The following is a 23,482-nucleotide window of genomic DNA, read 5'->3' on the forward strand; positions in this document are numbered from 1 at the left end:
CATTCGAGTAGGTATACCACATTAGAGGAATCGCATGTTAGGTTTCCTCGTATGTTAATCGAAAACTTGGATTGTGTGCTGGTTGCTTTGTGTGTTTCTCGCATCACCTTACATACAAGACATCGTGGCTTTAAGCAAGGTCGGCATGAATTATTGGGGGGTGATGTGTTAATTTGAGAGTGGACAAGTGTGTCTTTGAGGTTACGTGGTCGTCGGTAAACGACGCCTGGAGCGGATGAGAATGCGAGTTTAAGACGTTCACTTAGTTCCAGAATGTTGTAATGTCGTTTAAGGATTTTGTTTACATTGGGGAAGTTTGTGCTGTAAGTCAAGCAGAGGTTTATTTGTTGAGGGTCTTCTTGCAGTGGTCGCTTGATAAGTAAGTCTTCAGGCTTTAGTTTTCTCGCTTTTTGAACAGCGTCATTAATTACATGTGGGTGTTATTTTTGTTTCTCGAGCATAAGTTTTAGCCTCTGTGAGCTCGTGTCAAAGTCAGCGTCTCTAGAGCAGATTCGCTTAAACCGGTGAGCCTGGCTGTATGGAATACTGTTTTTACAGTGGCGTGGGTGATCGCTTTGGTAATGGAGGTATTGTTGTCGATCCGTTGGTTTGCGATATAGGGTTGTAGAGAGCTTCTCTTCTTTTATCGTTATGGTAACATCAAGAAAATTTACGGTTATTTGCGAGTGTGTGTGTGTGAAGTGTATGTTCGGATGTACAGCGTTGTAAGTGTCGATAAAGCTGAGAAGTTCATCCTCGCTGTGGGTCCAAATAAGAAAGATGTCGTCTATGTATCTTCTGTATAACAGTGATTTCAAGGAACTTTGTGCAAGAAATTCCGATTCTAGCTTTCCCATAAATATGTTGGCATAATTGGCTGCCATTTTGGTGCCCATAGGGGTCCCACTGATTAGTCGAAAATACTCTTAGTTACAGGTTCGGATTTATACTCTTAGTTACAGGTTTGGAGTTACAGGTTACAGTCACAGGTTCGGATCCTGCCCACGGCAAGTTATCTTTTCACCCACTTTTCTTTGTTCTCATTTACATTACAATTGGCCTAATAACTTCCCCTATACCTTCCTTGGCATTATTGTCTGTTAGATCTCATTAATATTGTGTAAAACGAAAAACGAGCCCTTAAGTATACACTTGTTTCCCTTATTCATTAACGAGGGTCTCGTACTGGCAGACTTGGTGCCTCAAGGTTGTATACGGTGGACTATTGGTCAGCTTCCAATTAGTAATAAGTTCACGTGCTACGCGACGCCAAACAGGCTCATAAAGAGTGTACCACACTCGTCGCCATGGCTACTAGTGGCGCTGACTGACACTCCCACGTTTAAATTGACATAGATACCCAATAAAGTGGCGGGGGGGTGGCTGTCGTGGTAGCTCAGTGGTAGAGCATCGAATGCGTTATTCAAAGGTCGCAGGTTTGGATCCTGCCCACGGCAAGTTATCTTTTCACCCACTTTTCTTTCTTCTCATTTACATTACAATTGGCCTAATAACTTCCCCTATACCTTCCTTGGCATTATTGTCAGTTAGATCTCATTAATATTGTGTAAAACACGAAAAACGAGCACTTAAGTATACACTTGTTTCCCTTATATATATATATATATATATATATATATATATATATATATATATATATATATATATATATATATATATATATATATATATATATATATATATATATATATATATATATATATATATTACTGTTAGTGGTATGGAAATTATTTATGAGCAGCGTGGCCTAGTTGGTTAATACAGCGCGCTGAGGAGCGAGGCGTCACTGGTGCAAATCTCCCATTGGGTACTGCAGAACTTTTTCCTTTTTGCCTTTTGTATATATCTAAACACACAATACTTCCACAATGAATATGCATCACCAAGAGAACAACGAAGAGCACGCGCATGGAGAGAGAAAGTCGAGGTTCTCATCCGGTCAGTTAGCCTGTGTTCTGGTATGATTAAAGTTAGTTGTCCTGTATTCAACTGCTGCTGTTTCTGCGTTGTGACAATACATATCTGGGACATGAATGCAACGGCGACAATCAGCCGAGAATGTCCATATAAATTGCTATCCCAATAAAACAAAAGTAACACCAACTACTGTTAATTGCTCCTGTCCTTCTCTTTTGCACTATCTCTCTATGCTGGGTGCTCTCATTGGCCAAACACCGCCACGCTTCCCTCGCACGTGTTACCTGCTGCTTATTTTCTGTTTCTACAGGGCTCGACCTCCATGGCAGTGCCCAGCACGGTGAGCTGCAAGCGTGTGCACCAGGCTTTGCACCTCTTTTTTTCACTTTTACAGCGTGGTTTCACTCGTGCTATGTTTGTGATACCTTTTTGCTACACTTTCGGGTGCAGTACATGTATATGAAACTGACAGCAAGCGTTTTTTTCAAATTCATTCTGAGAAACAAGATGCAGAACGCGGAAACATCTGGAATCGTAGAATCAGTCGGGCTGACTTCAAACCAGCGAAACGGTCTTTACTCTGTGAGGTATGCGAGCGTCTTTTCGCACATCACTAACTCTATTAGGTTTTCATTCACCTAAGTAACCCATATTCGCTTTCCAGTTTATTTTCAACATTGGTGCCAAAGTCCCTTCAACACGTCTTCAAATGTATCTCCTTTTTGTTGACCATTATACCACATACAGACTATTAAGGTGGAGACACTTCTCAGCTTGCATGTCAGGCACCTTGAGGGGCAATGTTAGCGTCTGCCGCACGTCGTCTTTTTGACTCTCAAAAAATTATGTATGCATTTCCACCTTTAGTTGTTGGTGTGCCATTGCCACGTTCACCGACTAAGAATTTTAGATTTTCCACAAAGCGTCTTTTCTCACAGGAACATGTTTTTGCCTTCGCATCATCCCACTGATAGGTATCAGCTGTCAGCATTCCAATCAAAATCGAATTCGCACGCGCACATTTCAGTCTCTTGCTACCAATATCAAAGCTGCCCAAATGCAACAACACTTTGATGTCTGCTCGTTGGTTCTGACAGCCAGTAATAATGTAACATTAAAAAAAATCTCATTGAAATACCAGCTGACGAGTGTGACTGATTTAAGGTCACAGTGATGCAAAGAGCATCTGCTAGCTACGCACTGCAAAGTGGGAGCCCCTGGTCAGCATATACAAGAGCAAACGTCAGCATAGAAAAACGAAAAAAGAGTTAGTTTCACTTTTATTTTATCCAGGAGCTTTACATAAGTATATTGTTATGGAGAGATGACAAAATAAGGTGGTATCTAGGGATACAGAGTATCCAGTCAAATCTGGATACTCTGTCAAACTTGAAAGGCATCACAAGGCAGTTCGATATAGGCTGCAGGTGGTACGATTTTCTAAAAGGCGCCGGGTTCCTCTATTAGTATACTTCACTGCATGACATTGAAGTATTAGAGGGAAGGTTACTGCGAGAAATGTGTTGAGAATAGTGGTGTGTGAATATTCGAACTTTAGAATACTTTCCGACTAGTTTTGGCAATTCGATTCATACTGAAATTTTACTATTCAAAGTTATACGAACTTCAACGTCCGCGGTGGCCCCTTCAGATTTTTTTTTATATGCTTCACCCCATTACACTCTCACATTGTGGCGAAGCTGTTTTTTAGACTCTGCTACAGTTCCAAATGTGTTAACTCAAGAACATGTTGGTTCCAACATGGAGATGCACATTGCCGTTACAATGGCCCCTTCATATTTTTTCAGTATGCTTCACCGCTTCACCTTTCTGTATTGCTGCAAAGCAGCCTTCAGGGCTCTGCTGCAGCTATAAATGGATTGACTCACGAAAGCACTGGTTAAAAACTATGCCATAGAGGTGCAGGCTTTAATCAATGCCGTTTCAGACCAGAAAGTTAAAAAAAGTTGAAGATTTTCAGCCATCCAAAATTTCAGATGTTTTTATACAGCGACATCTACAAGACAGACTAGTAACTTTGAATTCGAAGGGAGTACGACCTTGTTTGCCAAACCAGTTGGGCCTCCACAGAAGTTGGAGGGAGAAAGGCTAAATATATAACATTTTCCTTTCGCATGTAAAGTGTTGTGACACCCCCTTGGTTGCACCAAGTCACGTAAATATAGTTCAGTCTCCACTGCCTGATCGTTGATAAAACAACTAGGGAACACCAGCCCTACTGCATTTAACCAACTTAGTTCAAAGATGCATGTTCCTATTCAGTAAAAATGTACTTGGGGATTCTCTGCAGCTTTTTCTGTAATGTCGCTTCAAAGTATTAAAAAAATATTAAACAAGTATTCGAAAAATGGTATAATGGATTTGTACTCACATTTTAATAGCATTCAAATTCACTTTGTACCCAAAATTTTACTATTTGCACAGCTCTAGTGGAGAATTATTACAGCCCACGGTGCAAGAACATCTTAGGTGAGCGAACACCGCGAAGCGAGCGCTTGGCAGGGAGAGACCGATTATGTTCTCATTTGCGGTGTGCTGATAGATGACTTGCAGGACTGAGGACCGTGAAGGGCTGCTGGCGAATTCTGCAAAGCACATCCGGCACGTAAGCGACAGTTTCGAAATCTGATAAAACCGGGTAATCGTGCGATATCAACTACGCGACACGCATAGAGCAGTGCCAGCGCCGCTAAAGACTGGATGATAAGGGAGGAGGTTGACGGTGCGGTGAGGGTGTTGTGGCGACGATAACTGAGCACCGCTACTTTCCTACATCACGGGGCTTTCCTACACCGAGAAAGGGCGAGGGGAAGCAGGAGCAAAGTTTGTAGCGCCATCTTCCAGACTCCTAGCGAAGCAGAACATTATCGGGCAGCGGATTGTCCCGGCGTCGGCTCACCTAAAGTATTTTGTACCGTGTTACAGCCCAAGCTATCCACACCTAGAGATCTGCATCCTTTTTTTTTCATTTTCCCCTCAACGGCACGCAGTGCCCATCAAACTAAATGCCCAATTCGACAGCATATGCCCATATGGCTCTTTTTGGGTGGCATAAACATTTACAATGATCCCAGGCTACAGTTTATCATGAAGGAAAGTGTACCTGCAGGGTCACAACATGGTGCAACTACAACGTTCAATATAGTAAAAGGTTAAAGGGGCCCTTAAATACTTTTTTCAAGTAACCATGGAATAGATTCACTAAAAGAGCTCATTGCCTCATAAATTCAATGCTGCTAAATGTTCAATAATCTGTCCAGTAGGAGCGGAGTTGCAGAGATTAGTCGCACGTTGCAATCGCATTCTCTGTTGTCTCGTCCAGACAAAAGCGCTAGAAGCTAAGCAGGAGGAATTGCATAGGCAAAGAAAATATGTCACGCATGCCTAGTGACCTTGGGAACTTTTTTTTTCTATGAATGGGTGGCTTTTACAGAGTGATCGTGCACAGACGTGTGGACAAGTTGCAGCCTCCTACGGCGATCCCTGTAGCGACCGAGCGCGCAATGTTCAAATCAGCCGATTGGCTGATAGGCCTTCTACGAGTTATCTTTTAGTTTTCTTCATCACGTGTTGACAGAAAAAGCAATTTTAGCTGAATTTGAGAATTTATTGTGAATTGCAGGCCGCATGCTGCCCTATAATATTTGACTCTCGTGTTCTCTGGAACATCTACTACCGATCGAGAGTGTTTTTTGACCATGCTCATAAAGTGTTGCTGGGCTCCTTTAATCTCTTCAATGTAGACCTTTCAAAGAGGATAGCCAAATAACTTGTTATAACCAGATTTCCTATGTCTGGATTCGGCTGTATGGTATATCTTCCTACAATAAGGGTTTCGACATAGACAACACGGGAAATGGATCTGCTGTTTGTTAATGTAGCACATATAGGTAATTTTGTATAAAGAACACATTCTCCTGCACATTGAAATGAAATCATTGAAGCTCTGCTATCAATGAGGTTCAAAGCCAAGGATGTTATTGTGTAGCTCCTTTGAGCTGTGCACATGAACAGGGACTACTTCCAAGTTTTATTGGAAACAATCCCCTGCAATTAACAGATGTGATAAGAGTAACATGCTACAGAACTTTCTCTTTTATTACTTTCTACACATGCGCACAAAGATAATGCCCTCCTCAGCATGGTTGATCAGCTTGTTCCTGAAGTGGGCCCAACAGCATAGATTCTTGGTCTACTTCACATGCCTCCACCTGAAATGAAAAACAGCCGCTTCAGTTGCACAGCACATACAGCTGAAAGTGCTCGCACTGGTAAAATGTACCGTTGTGTATGAGGCTGCCAAAAATTCAAAACAATGTCTTTAGTATAATGACACACTGTGCTAGAGACATTCCCACCAAAAGTGAGAAAGCATGCATGCACAAGTGCTTGCAAAAAGATTATAACCACGCCTCCCGTATATGCAGCAGGTTACTTTATAACACTAACTTTTCACTGGTAATGCGCCCAGGACTAAAATGATCCCAGTAAGGCACCATTCACACCTGTGCCTGACAGCACTGCGCAACTCTTGATTGAGGCTACTCACAGTGACCGACTTTTACCGTGGTGGCAGAGACGTGCTCTCCGTCAAACATGTGATTGCTTCTGTTTACATCTGTTCCATTCCCATGGCCACGTAAATTAGCCTTTGAGTTATTCTGACGTTGTCCCCTTACACTGCTGATCGGTTTACTAACGTTGGGACTCCATTCTTGGAGCTGAAGCAACTTCATCCAAAACGATCGCTTTTCGACCAAAGAAACCATTGGTGACCGATTTGGTCTTGCAAAATTTGTTGGTTGCTGGTGTCATTATGCCTTAAGATTATGAGTCACGTTTAGAGGTCAACAGTCATTGACCTTGGAAGTCTCGAATACTTTCTGAAGAGGTCAACTACTTAGCTCCACCGTCTGCCACACTGCAGGACTACCATAGGTTCTTTTTTTCTTTACACAGTCACCATATCGAGGTTCGGTAGACACACGGGTGCATGGCAGGGCAGCCAAAGAAATGGTCTTTACACTTGCTGCATCCGACAGGATTGAAAGGCCCCGAAAATCGTTCAAAGTCGCCACTCACCATGCTGAAGTCGGCACTCCTTGAGGACCTGGTTGAAGCCCTCGCACAGTGAGATGTCATGCTGGTTCTGGGCGCACTCCAAAAACTGCTTGAGCTCGTACTGGCATGGGCCACTCAGCTGCTGCTGTGGCTGCATGGGTGGTGCGGCAGCCGCAGGAGCAGCAGCAGCAGGAGCTGCCTCAGCGCCTCCCCCTCCGAAGCTACCGGTCAGGGCATGACCTATGGTGTGGCCCTGCAACGAAAGTTCACTGCTGTGGTGCTGACATTTTTTTTGCATTGAATGAAAAAACCAACCACTAAAGAGCTTACTATACGTACTGGTCAGCATGAATGTGCCCTAAAAAATTTATTATGACATGTTTTAAAAAGCTAGTTTCTCTTATTATTGTAGCCTGGAATTACGAAACTGTTTTTGTCACATGCTCTTGCAAGATACTGCAACGTTTTGCTTCATCGGTGATGCATAAGTGGCAATATTGTATGGAGTGTTCAAAGTCACCAATACTGATATTGTAGCCTGATGTCACACTAGTGTTGTTGGTAGGTGCACCATGCACAAAAACTACTTAATTGCCACAATAGAACATCTTATCAGCCTTTACTGAACGTTACACCTGGTCAGAGCTATCCCTATACACTCAACTTTCAGTGAGCTAAAAGAATAAATGCTTCTAACATGATTGGTTTCGTACTCAAAGTATGCAACACTAATGATCTCTCGGTAAACGAAACTCCTATTAAATGAAACATATTTTCCTGGTCCCTTCAGGTTCCATTCAAGCAGAGTTTACTGTGCAAGTGATTCCTATTATAGCGGAGTATTGTTGGTCAAGTCCCACAAGTGGCACACGATCAAAAGTACTTTAGAAGTGGTGCATTTAAAATAGGATTTTTTTTTTTTTTTGCTAAAGAAGGGAGTGTGGATTTGAGCATTTTCTCAAGCAAAATAAATGAGTCAGGTACAGAATTTGCCATAACAGCAGCACAAGGGCACATAGGAAGAAATTCAGCGGTACAGCGGTGCAGCTAACACAATATTACTGCATGTAAATTGATCCTTTTGACAGTACCTCAGACATTGAGCAGAGTGAGGAAGGTATTCTACAAACGTTTTTTGCCAGTGAAAAAACATTTACACATTACTCTCCTTCATGTCTCGAATATTAATATACATGACTTCCTATCAAGTGTGCTCACCTTTGGCAGTAAGAGACGCCTATACAAGTTTAGCCGCTTATAATTCTGCTTGATGAATAGACTTACGAACGTGTTTCATTCCGGAGTTTCACCTCTCAGCAGATCTAAATTGCAGAGTGACCTTTTCTCTTCCCATATCACCACTACACATTTATTGCTCAGCCATCGCTCAGACTAGGTGCTTGTATCCCCCGAGTGGGCAGGGGCACAGGCTGCAACGAGCACTCCCAGCCCCAGACACCACTGGGTTGGAGCCAACAGGGCACTCCACTTCAGTACCCCTGCACAATAGTCATCACAGCAGCAGCCTCACAACAGGGTACTCGTCAATTTGGACTTTGTTAATTTGAATTTAGTCAATTCAAACGTGCCAATATCTACAACGATCAATTCAAAGTGCGAGCCTCTGGCTTTCATTGCTCCTCACAGAAGTCAGCCTAAAATGATCACAGTGTGTTGCGAAACATCACCAAACCAAACTTACAAGAGGTGAAAAAAACAACAACAATGAAACAGCAGCATTTCTCAGCAGATGAGAGGCACTGCACTGGGGCTTATGGTAAAGCTGCAAACAATGCTTACAGAGTTGCAACAAAATAAATAAATGCAATAAAATAGTGTCATGCTACACGTTAAGGCTCATTGCTCACATGGATGTCCCTGCTTGTTTCTTGCATATCAGTGACTCATCAATTGTGTTTGCTGTTGACGCTCTATGAACCTAATTCACAAATCACCTGCCACAAACATCCAGTTCTGGACAAGTTCTTTGGGTTCTGCCCATGCAGTGTGGCGCAACGTCCGTTCATGCTAGCGCCAGCCCACTATATTTTTGAACTTCGCTTAACATTAACAGTTTTATAGTCACCTTTGAGTTCAAATTAATGGGCTTTTACTGTAATAGTATGCCACTGTATTACTTAATAGATACGTTGACAACAGGCAAAAAGCTTGTTCCCCTCGTCAAATAACTTGGATCACAAATGTCAGTGAGAGAGACTGGTCATAGAAGGATAAGTTTCCCATCAAAATGGATATCGCAAGCCAGAACAAAAGGGAGCAGCCAGGGTGATGAAAGGCTTAAAAAGCATGTCGAGACAAGTTAGCTGGCACAGTTCCACGTTCTTGACATTTTGAAGACACTTGGGGCTTCCAATTCCAAGATATCCTTCCAGTGCATGTATTGCCAACATTCATACTGTGCTGAGTTACTGAAATCACTTAGTGCTGAGTTAGTGTCTCATGAAATCAATCCCTACCGAATGAGCTCAACTCCACTTATTTCTATGCCAGATGCACCTAGTTCTAAAAGCTTGCTAGCATACATATTTCCACTTTTGTGCGTGTTCTCTTTGTTATTCACTAGTTTATGTCTACAGTTTAAGTTTCTGGTGGACACATCATCAAGCTTCACGTCAACACATATAGCGTAAATTTGTCATTCAACATGCAATGCACCACAAATGCACTGAGAAGCACTACTTGTACCTGAATTGAGTGCTCAGGTGTGCATCCTACGATTGATTTGGCCAAAATGTGTGTATTGCTAGTGTTAAAAATTTTTGCTGCTCTATCCTGTACTCCTTGTTGCCCGACACTGTTTTTGGTACACACAGCAGGCTGTGCATCTTATCGTTTTTCATCTAGCAGCTGTGGTACCACACACAGAACAAACAAATTGATGGCAAGAAAGGGGGCACACTAGCAGGCACAGACTAAGGAAGAAGTAAACACAGGCCCACAGGCTTCTTTAGTCTGTCTATTAGTGCAAACCCCTCTTTACCATCAAGATGAGCTTACACCAACTAGCCCAAATGTTCGTTTTGCTGGAGCAAATAAAGCTTGTAGTCATTCAACACCAACAAAAGGACAAAGAAACCCACCACAGCAGAGCCAACGGCAACTCCAGCCGCGGTAGTGGCCATTTGAGCAAACATGCCAGGCTGCTGAGGCTGGGACATCATGGGTGCCGGAGGGTGTGCCTGGGTTGGCACAGGCTGTGTAGGCGCAGCTGCGGCCCTGGCTGGTGCCGGTGCAGCCGGTGCTCGGGCTGGTGGGGGTGCAGGGGCCCGCCTCATCCTGCACACAGCAGACGAAAAATGTATAGCCCATTTCAGACAAACATTACCACACACACAATTTTAAAAGGATAAAGATAAAGAAGATAAACTAAGCCCTTTTTTTTACACAGCATAAACCACTGGACAGTGAAGCTGTAAGCATGCCAGTGTATGTAAGGGCAGGCTAAAAGAGCTTAGTCTCATTTTGAGCATAATCATCATTTCGTTTATTCATTCTCTTCTCCCCTCTGGTCCTGTGGCCTGTATAGACGTGCACATGATACAGGCTTAACAATGAATGGATCTGTTGTTAAAAGAATGCCTAAGTGCAACCGAACAGTCCGGTGTGCACAGAACTTGACAGCAATTAATATCTGACTACTTTGAATACTCAACACACCTGGAGCTCTGCCATAAATGAAGTCACAGTAATTATTACTTAACAAAAGAAACCTTCCTATAGTCATACACTGCAACCATAAAAACCCGAGTGCTGAATGAGTTTGAATATAAGCAACTATTCACTAACAGTATGACCATTTAGGATTTCACATAAGCATAACTGACAAAGAAATTGGAAGAGCACACTCAAGTTAGTCACAATAAAGTTTTCCCAAACCAAACCAAGCAATCTCAGGTTACTTGAGGTGCCATTAGCTCCATTAACTTAATTTTACAGCCATTTGCAGTGTAACACAAATGCCTATTGGACTGGTTACTAACATGTGCGCGTACAACAGCCAAGTACCACTCAACATTTCTTAAAGTTCTCTTAGATCACCAGCAATGTTAAAAGCACATTTCAGTAATATAGATACCGGTGAAATCGTTGAACACCAGCAGCTGACAAAAATTTTGAGCACTGCGACAATGACTATTGCAGATCAGCACCCTGGACATAATCAGCACACCAGCATTCAAATCCCAGAGGCCAAAGCACAGAAACCAGTGTATGCTTTGTGACACTTGTTTTCATTTAGCGGGTCCTTTTCAGACAAACCACACTGGGTACTTTGGCTAAACCTTTAAATGATTATGTTACATTCATTCTACCAAAAGACATTGCTGACTGCGACTCCTATAAGAAACACCTCATTGAAGAGCCCTATTCAGATCATAGAATTCCTAAAATTAACTAGCAAGGACCTTGGTGCTGCGATCGTCAATTCAGCGAACATGAAAATGACGGGTAATACGGAGATTTGCCTAGTCTTCGTGCTTGCTGACCTAGAATGCACTAGTGGCTTCACTTATTGCCATGTTTTGTTTCAAATGAAAGAACGGACAGCTATAAACTTCATGAGCCGATCGATTTGGAATGGTGAACCTAAATGGTTAGTGAAGTGCAACTGCTAAATATTCATTGATCTTTGTTTCATGACGAAGCAACTTCAAGCCACGTGATGCCAACCAGAACCGAAAGTACGAAAATTGGACAAATCTGTGTACTACCCATCATTCCCATGTTCAATGAAGCGCTATGTGTTGCAGCTTCCATAGACACTAGCGTCAGAGTTCCCTCTAGTGTAATAGAAAACTATTACTCAGACTACCCGAGTGTTCTTCCATTTGCTGCACCTAAGTCCCCACAACACCACAGCTAATGAACCAACTGTGGCATGCTTCACTTTCAAATGCATCATACACATTGCTTGCTGATGAAAGAATAAAAACAATGCTTAAAGAGAAGCTGTTAGGACGACGACCTTGCAAGTTGCTGGTGTGAAAATTTCTCGGTTACACCAAAGACGCTCTTTCTGCATAGCAGTCCTTTGATGGCTTACAAGCAAGGCTTCAGAACAATAAGGATGGTTATTATGTCAACTCTCTGGTGTCCCAAACCAGAAACCAAGTTACCAAGATTGCATCATCCACTTTTCCAGGTGAGAGAGGTCAAGGATGGCCTACCAATTCAACGCAACGTCATATCCGTCATGCGCCAACGATCAATCAGTTAACGTGATAAAGGAGCAAACAGAAGGTCAAGTCGTCTGAGGCTGACGAGGTGTTGTGTGATCGTACACCGATTTTATGCACGTTTTACTTGTGCGTCTCAGTCAAGCCCCGAATTAACGCTGACATTTTGCACGCACGAAATTTACCGCACTAACTATGGAACGTCACAAGCACGCGACAGCAGCGTGAGCTATGGCGCAGCAAGATGTGTTATTACGTCAACGAGATAATGCGCATCAACTTGATACATTGACTGATATGTGGGGTTTGATGTCCCAAAACCACCATGATTTATGACAGACGCCGTAGTGGAAGGCTCCGGAAATTTCGACCACCTGGGGTTCTTTAACGTGCACCCGAATCTGAGCACACGGTCAACTTGATACAGCTCAAATATTAAACATAAACCTAATATTACTTATCCACGATCTTTCGCGAGTGTTTCTTGGCAATGCTGCAAGGCGAATTTTATTAATACGAGATAATTTTAATTCATTGACTTCCACCGTGTGCTTCGCGATGAAGCTAGACAATGCGCAATACAGATATCGCGAGAAAATCATAAAGTACGTAAGATAAGAATTGCTTAGACGTGAAATACCTGACTTCGTTATATGAGACATACTTGAGTACTTCGGAGTCATTTTCAGGAGGATCTTGATTGCGTACCTAAACCACCACGACCTACGTGTACACCTGTGTTCTAGCACTCCAGCCCTACGGAAACATAGCTTAAATTTCTATCGAAATTATAACACAAATGTAAGTCAAATGGACAGCAATCTTTGATGCCTTCAGGCGAAATTTTTGGTATTTCGCAACAGGCCCACAGGCAGTAGATACGACCAACGGCGCAGTATGAGGAAAACACGGCGTTTGCAATATAAAAACCACGTCGGAAGTGGCTCGCCATGATTGAAGGCGTTATGAAGCGGCGGGATAAACGTAAAACACGAATATACGTTGTAACACAATGTTCAACGAGACACGCGGCCGGGTGATGCCGAAGGCGCTTTGTCGCCTGCCGCTATACGCCGAAATTCTAACGAAAAATACACAATCAGTGAGGTACGTACGGTGCAGCTGGTGCCCTCCTTTGACGAGGCATCTTCTTAAACGCTAATTTCCGCAGGAAAAGTTCCGAACACTCGCAAAGGACAACGCCAGTTGTCGCGCAAGTCCGCACAAGTCTAATGACCGTACGCTCAAGGGCAAAATTTCTCGAAAAACCTAGAACGTGTTGATGATGATAGCCCAGAACACCTACCAGTTTCATAGTCATGTAACTGAATAATTTCAAACGTGCATAATCAAGCAAATAACTACAATTTATTTATCAAGAATGTTCGCATAAAATTTGTGTTGTTTAAATTATACCCGCGTTTTGAAGAACAATGCGTTTACCTTTTTTAAATATAACTATTAGCGCCACAAATGTCCAGTGGCTACAAAAGAAGAGTGTTTTTGGAGTCATGCCCAAATGAGTGACGTAGCCTTTCGTTCTTTCAGCCCGCCATCTTCTAGTCGGCTTCCTCGTTGTGTTTACGCGGCATCGATTTCGTCTAGCAAGCTTTGAAATATATCATCGGCATGGCCGACGCCACGCGTAAGTAACCGTTTTCGTTTCGTGTACTCGTGCGTAGTCCAACCTGCGCACAGTTCAGGCAATCGAGCTATTGCTTTCGCTTTGTTCATCGGCGGACCGGCGTTAGGCTTGATAGCCGCACCGCCCGTCCGACGTAGGCTGTGATCGTTTTTCTCGGTTTTTTTATAACTCGCCCGACTTTCCTTGCTCGCAACGTTGTTTCTTGTTGATTACATAGATGGAGCCCGCCTAAGGCTGTTTTCTACTGGTTAAAATATTGGGCACCTTTAGTTAACATAAGGACGGGCATGAAGTATCTGGGGGAGGTTTTTATTTTTGTTCGTCTGATAGCGGTGACGCCATGTTCCCGCCTTCGTCGCCATCGTCTCGTCGCACGTCTCGCCTCTTTTGTAAAATGCTATAGATAAGTTCGGCGAAAACTCTGTGCGTGCGGCCGCTTTGTGGCACAGTCGGAATGAAAAAAAAAGCGTTAATGCGCATTGGCCACACTTGCAACAACCACCCTTCCAGTCTGGCAACCACTTATGCAACGCCAAAAGGAACCTTGCCTACTATAAAACTACAGAATGCACGTATTTACTTGCAATCAAAGAAACAAACGTCCTCTAATTTGGTATATCTCGTCGTGCACGTTTAGGTTTGGGTTACATAAGATGGAATTTCGGTACAGGTTTCCCTGTTAGTACACTGAACTAAGCGAGGCTGACCTGCTTTGTTTTCAGAATACGGGAGTTACGGCAACACCCAACCTGCGGCAGCTGGGTAAGTGTGGTTTTCGTATTTTACGATGACACCCGGGAGATCAGTACGCGCTAGTAAACAAAGTGCACATGCGCGAACTTGTGTGGCAGTTTGACGAAAACTGCGTGTTGCTAAAAAATAAAAACCCCGGTTGTCTTGCTCATGGTACTTGAAAACAGCTAACAATTTAGGAGATTGCTTTCCGATGCAGTACATGACTTGCACCCAAGTCACTCGATGTCGCTGCTTTGAGCGAGTCTGCAATATTGGTAAGGGTTCGAATCCCGGCTGCGGCGGCTGCATTTCCGATGGAGGCGGAAATGTTGTAGGCCCGTGTGCTCAGATTTGGGTGCACGTTAAAGAACCCCAGGTGGTCGAAATTTCCGGAGCGCTCCACTACGGCGTCTCTCATAATCATATGGTGGTTTTGGGACGTTAAACCCCACATATCAATCAATCCATATTGGTAAGCTGCGGTTAGACCTTCTGCAGAACTGCCTCGACGCACTGCCGAGGTCCTTCCTCTGCTGTGGTTATATGCACAGTTGTAGACTACCAACATCATGGCGACAGCTGTGGAAGAAATAGGCAGTGCACCACTAGAAGTTTGTTTCGAATACCAAACTGCATTGAAGGCCAGTGCGAGCATACGAAAATCCTCACCACCAACCGTCATAGAGCCTGGCTGGCGCACATAATGTGCTCAAATTTCGACGAAGAAAACACCAATGGTTATATGTGTGGAGACCATTTCGTAGTAGGCAAGTGCCAGAGGGAAGATATGAACACTAATTAACAAGGATGCTCTTGCGTTCATTGGAAAGCTGTCCGCATTGTTCAACGAGACTGGGTTCAAGCATGCAGGCGCTGCACAACACAGTGTCGCAAAAAGTGTCAAGTGGAGGTTGAATGGCACCAAGCACAAGGCAACCCATGTTAAAGAAGCCAAATGTAGCTAGCTTTTAATGACCATCCGCATGCATGCAGGGGCTAAACTCTCGATACTCGTTAACACGCACGTACTACGCAGACCAGTCAAGGGAACGTGTGATCTCGCAGCACACTCATGAGAACTCGGCGCGCACGTGAGCATTTCTTGATTTGGCAGAGTAAATGCATCAGTTTTGTATCCTGGTGCTGACAAACTTGCCTCTGAAAGCATGATTAAATTTACTGTCGCGAAGCTCCTTTGCAGTCCGGCACTTCACCCCCCACCAACTGGTATAGTGGTGCGATTCTATTTACTTGTACACCATTTCGCCAAGAGTGTGGTGAGTAGTGCGGTTTACTGAATGGGCCCAAGTCATCGGACGCACTCAAGACAACCCAATAACACAAAAACGTTCTTTATATCGGACGAGGACAAGAACACGCACAAAGGAATCTCGCAACGATACATGGAAAGTCTACAATGAAGTTCCTTCCACGCGAGAAGGTCTTGTGTTGTTATGGTCGGCGTGCTTCTCTCCGCGACACCAAGTCAACATGACCACACGCACCGTTGTTGCGGTGACCATAGCACCCGGCAACATGGGGAGTCGATATTCGCACCACGACGTCCTGCTGGCGTCCAGGTCACGCTCGACCGGGGCGAGCGCCAAGGACACGAGGTCGAAAGCATAGACAACCATCGAAGCCAGCCACGCATGCTCCCCGAACCGTCTTCTTCATTCTTCCTTTTCGTTTCAATTGCGCGCTCAGGGTTTTGCCCCTATGACTCGCTCGTCGCAGTCATCACAGGAGTAACAAAGTTGGTGCTTAAAACGAAACGCGTTTTCGTGCAACACTTCTGAGAACGTGGAGATGTTCGAGTCACATCCGCAGTGTTCGTTCAGAGTCAAAGCGTGTAGGGATCCACTACATCGCAAAACTGCATTTTTTCCTCTCAGCGAGACCACCCATCTCTTATCATTACTGAATAGTATGCCACATTTAACAGCTGCCTTGCACCAACTGTGGCAACGTGGCTGTCAGCTCAATTATACTAAAGACTAGTTGTACTGCGCATCTGTGCAGCTGTTCACATATATATATAGTTGTTGCAATGGGACCGCTTCAACGGAGACATAAAGTGCAAGTCATGTATAAACATTGACATCAACCCTCTTACTAGTGACACCACAAGATTGTTGAATTTGGCCTTTAGAGGGTCAAACAGTGCAGCTGCAACAGTTATCAAAATAGGTTTGCAATGGTTTTGGTAACTCCCATGAAATGTGATTTTATCTTTGAGTCTAGCCCTAGGTGGCATTAAAACAGCTTTAATAGTGTGATAAGCATAACACTGAAAAAGTATACATTCCTGGCATCAAGGAAAAGGCTGACCAGGCACAAATACAGCGAGCGTTGTGTATGAGGCCAGCAATGACCATAGGTCGTGCCTTTAGATTTGTCGCTGTCAATAGCACTGTTTCACTACTTGTGCAACAAACATTGTTGTGAATGTGGGCATGTCTTTCAGGTATGGCTCCTATGGAAGTTATGGAAGTGTGGATCAAAACTACTCACAGGCCAGCTACACCCAGCCTGCCTCCACAGGATATGGGGTAAGTGGCAGTCCATTGGCAGCCACTCGTGCAAGTCTCTCCAATTGTAGAGTATTGGGCACCAGTTCAGAAGTTGACCTTACTCTGCCGCATAAATCGTCTGTATAGACCTATTCAATGTTTGTAAATGGGTAGGTGCCGCACCAAAAACAGCACCAGTATGAACGCACCCATTAATCCTCCGCAGTGATACCTGTGAAGCAGCGGAGGGTGCTAAGAGTCTCTGGGTGTAGACAGGCCGCCATTGGAACCTGAACTTGGTTATGTTTAACGCTGGAACGCTATCTAGTGAGGCTAGTCTAGCTGTGCTATTTGAGGATGTAGAGGGTGTTTTCAATGGATGTAATAGGGCTCAGTGAAGTTGAAAGGACACGAGGCTTATATAGGGTTGAATAAGACTTCCTATGCTACTGTAGATTAGTTGACAGAAAAGAACTAGGGGTGGGGTTTCTTGTACGCAAGAATATCGCTGGCAACAGGAATGCTATAGCGTCAGAGAAGTCGTGTTCTGCAAACGCTGCGGGGTAAAAATTACACGGCTGTTAAACCACTAGCACCTTTGTACCATCATAAATTAAAACATTTATTTTGGCTTCCGTGCCGTAGACACAGGTCCCACGCGTACTTTTCCGAAATTCAAGTTTTCGTAAGACTTTATTGTGCCTCTATTTACAATTTTAGTGGCCTAAAACTGTTTTACCTGTCTATATTTGGCGCCTAAACCCCGATTATTCAGTGCCTATAAATCCGGCCTCTATTTGTCAACAAGCGAGCGGTCGAAAGTGAGGCAAGCGCTTCACTTGTTTTATACATACGTGAGAGAGAGGGGATGCAGGGAGGAGAAAAAGCGAACAGCAGGCGAAGGATCAGTGAAGCACTGCACCTACCCTCTCCACTGCCTCCACACATGCAGGAAGAGAGCTCCTCCAAGCTCCCACAGCGAGTGCCCTGACACGCCAGAGCGCACTCATCCTCTCCACTCTGTCTGCTACTCCACCTGCACCATCTGCTCCCTTTGCTAGAGGCGAGAATAAGCACACGCGCCAGCAGCTGTTGCTATGTGAGAGGGAGTGAGAGATAACACCTGCTGGTATGCGGACAACGCTGCACGCTTGACATAGCCTGAATAAGAAATGTATTCACATATAAAATTTTTGCTTCAAATAGGTGCTTTGTCAGGATAGGTGCTTTCGGCAAATAGTCAAGGCCTTCAAGTTCCCCACATCTGGCGAAAGTGCCTGGCTACGGACCTTCCCCCTGTATTCGCATAACTACTCACAGCTCATTAAAGGGGAAGCCCAACTTTCAAGCTTGGCGCAAAAAAAAAAAACTTCAAAAAATGCGGTATAGGCCGCTACTTGCCTACTGCTTCGCGTGACAACTTCAAGTTTATTCTTTCTCAAAGTATTAAACAGGAAAAGATCAAAAAGAGGTCTGACAGCTTAAAAAAAACTTCTGGGGTATTTTTCGTTTTTAAGTACAGGACAAAAATAAATGTGTTGATTGAAAACAGAAATATATATGAAAGCTACATATTCCGCACGGTAGTAAAGATGCATGTGGTAGCACATTTCATTGCATAACACAAACAAGAAAAAAATTAATTGAAAGAATCAATCTTACCAAGAAATGGGGGGGGGGGGGGCAAATAAGTTACCTAAATATGAAAAATGGCTAGAGTTTACAAAGAAAACATGTAAGCTTTTAATAATCATTGATATGATGGTAGGTGAATATTTTTAATGAACTGGTAGATCATTCCGTAGTTTGAAAGTTGAAAAACCAACATTTAGTTTTCTGTAGTTGCTTAGCGTCTTCCGAGCAACATGTTATTTTGTGAAGAGAAACTGGAATTGTTTATACAGTCGAGCCCGCTTATAACGAACCTGAGCCTGGCACGGCATCCATTCACTGTATCCTGAAGTTTGTAGTAAATGAAACACGCAGCTTTTTAAAAGGTTGCGTGTGAAAACACATTTTTTGCCCTAAAAAGTCCGTGCTGCAAGGGTTTCGAAACGCAGAAGCAATAAGGTCTCGAGTTCATTTAAGACGGCAGGGTGCTCGTTCGTCGAGGCCCGTGGCATAAGCTACATAAGGCACTGGCTCTAAAGTACCGTCGTTCTCGCAATCCGATTCCTACAAAGTGGTTTTGCCGCTTACTCTATTCACAATGCCCTAATCTATGCACAGTTCCGCGGTGTCAGCATCATCGACCGTAATAAAGCCATTGCAACAGATGTCCCACCCGCTCTCCCAGGTCGGAGTCGACGACGGGCTGTCACAAATCGCCGCCGCAGTGGTCCTTTTGGAAGCTTCAGGCTCGGCATCGGGCCCGACGTCGACAAAGTTGGCCTCACGAAAACAGTTTCGCGCGCATGTAACCGTCACCGCCGCCCACAAAATATTGTCTCCTCAGCTGAATACCGGGACGCCCGAAGCGGCAAGTTAGCTGCCAGGTGGTCAACAGCTATGAGCAAACGCTCCGCAACACTGCACCTAATGCGCGGATTGTGCCCAAGCCATACGGTCACACCTTCGGCATTTTGTTGAGCGGCAGGAAAAAGTGCAAGGCTGCCCATTCGCCACCCTGACCACACATGCACACCGAAAGCGAGCAGGATGTGCACACGCGACACACATGCCAGAACATGTGGTATAGCTCTGGGCCAGTTTTAGTCAGAAAACAAAACTTCTGAATTTGAGCCAGCGTGTCTGGCGTCGCGTAGCGGTGGAGACGGGCGAAGGAGTTGTGATCGAGAGAAAAGAGATTTGCAGAAGGCCAAGGAGCTGCGATATGGTGGAGAGGGGGGGTTACGGCGGGAAAGCGACCTTGAAAACCAAAACACGCGAAGAAGAGGCATATTGGGTAGCTTGCTTGAAAGATCCGCGTAACGTGCAACTCGCGCGTAGAAAAACAAGATGTAAGCACAGTCGCCTGAATTGGTGCACGCGGCGTCCGCGTAACGCGCACCTCACGCGTAGAAAAACGAGGTCTAAGCACAGTTGCCTGGATTGGCGTGCACGGCGTCCACGAAACGTGCACCTCACGTGTAGAAAAACTATCTAAGCGCGGCCGCCTGGCCTGCAGGCGGCGGTCGTGGTCAAAGAATCGTTTTGTTGCGCTGGTGGGTTTTTGTGGCCTCACTGACTTCGATATTTTGCGGTTTGTTCCGCGCAAATTAACAGCAGTTTTTACGCTTGTGGGGGGCAGGCTGAGCCAAGTGCGAAGTGAACGAGAACAGGCCCTAAACACAACACAAATTGCAAATTATTAAAGTGGGCGGGGTAGCATACTTGTGTGCTTTAGAACTGTACGATAAGACGCAGATGATCGGATACAAACGATGTTGACAAATGGTCTGGTCACTCCAGCCCGGCAATGCCAACGACAGTACCAGCGATCGAAAACAGGGGAGATAGCCGACCGGTCTTCAAAAGATCCGTGGCAGTGTGAAAACACAGGCCGCGTCTGGCGATGCGGGTTGCTCAGAATAGCGGGGGGACAAAGGACGGAGGGGCGTGTAACAAAAAAGTGGTCGGAAAGAGAGGCAACTTCTAGAGGGGCGTGGAGGCGAAATCTGCATTTAACAGTGAGCACCTCGCCGATTAATGCTGATCAGTGGTCGAAAGTGGTTTCCCAGGAAGTCGGCGGAGCGCCGGAGACGTTCCTTGTAAGTGCAATTTTGTGTCATCGAATTAATATATATTTTCACGGTCACGTGGATATTGTTCGCTTTGAACGATAGTTTGTTTGAAGTGGGGCCGTTATATGTGGGCTCGACTGTATTAGCCAGACTTTCGACCAGGGAAATGAAAGTAATCGTGGATTCTTAAACATGCAATAAATGACCATGCCACGATTAGATCAACTCTCAGTGTGTGCGATTTTTCTTCTAATGACACTTCTGATCATGCAAGTAACCAAGAGAATAGTTCGAGGTTACGTAGTACAACTTATCAGTTCATTTTAATTTCTACCAGTTCCAAGAAACTTGTTTATCTTCCTTCATTTCAGCAGCAACAGCCAGCACCTGCGCAACCACAGCAACAGCCCATGTGGGGCGCTGCTTCTAATGTAGCTGCCACCCCAGCTGCAACGACCTATGGACAGGACCAGTATGGGCAACAAAGCCAGTCGTACAGTAGCTACCAGCAGCCCAATTCTTATTCACAGGGTGAGGAGAATCGCTGCATTGCTTTCCATTGCTTCCTATGCACAATTTGACAACTAAAACTGTGTTGTGGCGATGTACCTTTTGTCAGAAATCATCGTTCTTTTACTTGAATCTAGGCCGACCTCAATTTTAAGCGGACCACCAAAAGTCTGAAGCCCAGTGGGGGAAAAAAAATCGCAGCATATCCACGGAGGGAATGATGATGAGTGGGGCGAAGCGTCCCTCAGCCCTTCCGTGCTTCCGTCCGTCCTCGCGGCCATCTATGTGTCAATCTATGCATCTGTCCGCGAGTCTGTTTATCTGTCCGAGTGTCCCTCCATTTGCTAGTATGTCCGTTCGTGCGTCCATCTGGTGAACACTCCAAGTACCACCATCTCATAACCCCTGTGGCACATACCCACTCTAGAACGGGTATGTGCCACTAGTGGCTACGTATGCATACAGAGGAGCATACGGGTATGCATACGGAGGAGCGACAGACCCACATCATAAGGAGCTTCGCCCCTAAACAAAATCGCAGCATATCCACGGAGTGAATGATGATGAGTGCAACGAAGCTCCGGAGGGTTTCATAGCTAAACCGTGAACCTACGAAAATCGCCCACTACATCATCAAAGACGTGACAAACACTGTATATATTTAGACAAAAAATTTAATTATTCGTAAGTGGTAGCTATACGTTGCTTCCGTTCCCCCTTCATTGTAACAGCTTTATGGTTGAAGTGGCGGATCGAAGATGGGGCGTAGTGGAATGCTTCCAAGGACGAAGTAGTGGGCAGCTTATGCCCCTGACGCACGGGCACCCTTAAGTCCTTTAGACAAGGGGACATCTTTCGGAAAGGCGTTCGGGCGCAGTGACACACGACAAAGGAGTAACTCCTTTCCGGCAAAGATCCTTTTTGCAAAAGCAGATCCCGCATCTACTTTTCTGGCAGGGAGTACTCTCGCATACAGTGTGCATAATTTATCAATAGAAGAAAACGTGTCGCAACGCTGCGGTACCCTGTCAGTATTTTTTTGCGCTGAGAAAATGTTTTCATTTTCAGCAGCAGTGCGATTTGTGGAAAAGTGAAAGCCTATAGTCTGTCCATACTCTCAAACGCCTGCATTACGTCACTAGCGCGATCATGTTAGGGTTGGCAGCGGCAGTTGCTGTGTCGGCGACGTAGTATCTTGTGGCCCTCTCTAGCGAAGGGCGTAGGCTGTCCGCAATGAAACTGAAGGTGGCTGGGCACACTCGAAAACACTGCTTAAAGTGGCCGTCGCCTAATAACGGCAATGTGTCTTCGAACCAGCGTTCATTGCGCACATAGGCCCACCTTTCGCGGTTAATGGCTCGAGGGGACAGTGCGGAAGCAGTCAAAATGAAGCTGTTCATGACGAGTCTTTGTTTGAGGCTCATCACTCTTGCCTTCGCAGCGTTTGGCTCATCTTCAATGGAGCCGAGGGCGGCAAGAGTCAGGCCCACCTCAACTGTTGCTTTATCTCTGTCTCTGCGCAGAGACAGCAAGAGAAAGCATTTATTGAAATTAAAGATGAAACGAGGCAGTTGGTTCATGATGTAAATAACAGGCGAAACATACAGTTGCAAGTCCTGTTGTGTTTCTTTGTTGTCTTTTTTTTTTTTTCCTCGCACTGCCCATCATAACGATGCGGCACTCATTCTGAGTTCTCGTTGCTGCTTCCTTCGTCGTTGACTTCTCTGTTGCTGTCTTCAAACAGTGCACAATTGTTAGTGCCTTCAAGCACATTGGATATGTCGGCATTCTTAAAAGCGCACGAGTTACCAAGTTGTCCCACGCTGCAGCCCCTCCAGCGATGCTCCACTCCAAAATACCACCTTGCTGGAACTGGAACGTTGTACGACGACTCCGCAGCTAGGGAAATGTTCCTCATAGAAGCGGCACTATAATGACACCACCTGTTCGGTGCCATTGAGCTACGCCCCACACAGACCACTCAGGCGCGGCTCGAAATGACACTCTCGCCTCAACACTTCCCACAATTATCAAAATGGCGCCCTGATGTGTGCATGTGTTAAACCAGGTGTTGGTTTGTCTATCAACAGCTATAATGCCATCTAGGTGGTGCTAGAGTGCACCGCCTTTCTCAATAAAAAATGGCACGCTTTTCAAAATCCTCGAATCTAAGCCGACCCT

The 23,482-nt window shown here is 44.9% G+C and overlaps 2 protein-coding genes across 4 annotated transcripts in view; one reads left to right on the plus strand and one right to left on the minus strand.

The window, feature by feature from the left end:
• Nucleotides 1-6,031: 6,031 nt before the first annotated feature.
• Nucleotides 6,032-13,490, minus strand: Chchd2 (Coiled-coil-helix-coiled-coil-helix domain containing 2). Its single transcript, XM_037426294.2, has 4 exons — nt 13,331-13,490; nt 10,122-10,317; nt 7,042-7,273; nt 6,032-6,170 (listed from the first exon to the last, which is right to left on the minus strand). The coding sequence occupies exons 1-4, from the start codon at nt 13,360-13,362 to the stop codon at nt 6,157-6,159; spliced, it is 474 nt and encodes a 157-aa protein (XP_037282191.2). The 5' UTR covers nt 13,363-13,490; the 3' UTR covers nt 6,032-6,156.
• A 220-nt stretch (nt 13,491-13,710) lies between these two features.
• The window catches only part of caz (FUS RNA binding protein cabeza), a 33,679-nt gene continuing 23,907 nt past the window's right edge, over nt 13,711-23,482 (plus strand). Inside the window, exons 1-4 of one of the 3 annotated variants that reach the window (XM_037426281.2) lie at nt 13,711-13,860; nt 14,583-14,622; nt 17,063-17,147; nt 21,166-21,322. In XM_037426281.2, the coding sequence (XP_037282178.1) occupies nt 13,845-13,860; nt 14,583-14,622; nt 17,063-17,147; nt 21,166-21,322 (298 nt within the window). In that variant the 5' untranslated portion in view covers nt 13,711-13,844. Of the gene's footprint in view, nt 13,861-14,582; nt 14,623-17,062; nt 17,148-21,162; nt 21,323-23,482 lie in introns of those variants that run through there. The other 2 variants (XM_037426274.2, XM_075889463.1) reach the window with 2 other exon arrangements.

Source organism: Rhipicephalus microplus, chromosome 3, assembly GCF_043290135.1.
Source record: "Rhipicephalus microplus isolate Deutch F79 chromosome 3, USDA_Rmic, whole genome shotgun sequence".
Classification (NCBI taxonomy): Eukaryota; Metazoa; Arthropoda; class Arachnida; order Ixodida; family Ixodidae; genus Rhipicephalus; species Rhipicephalus microplus.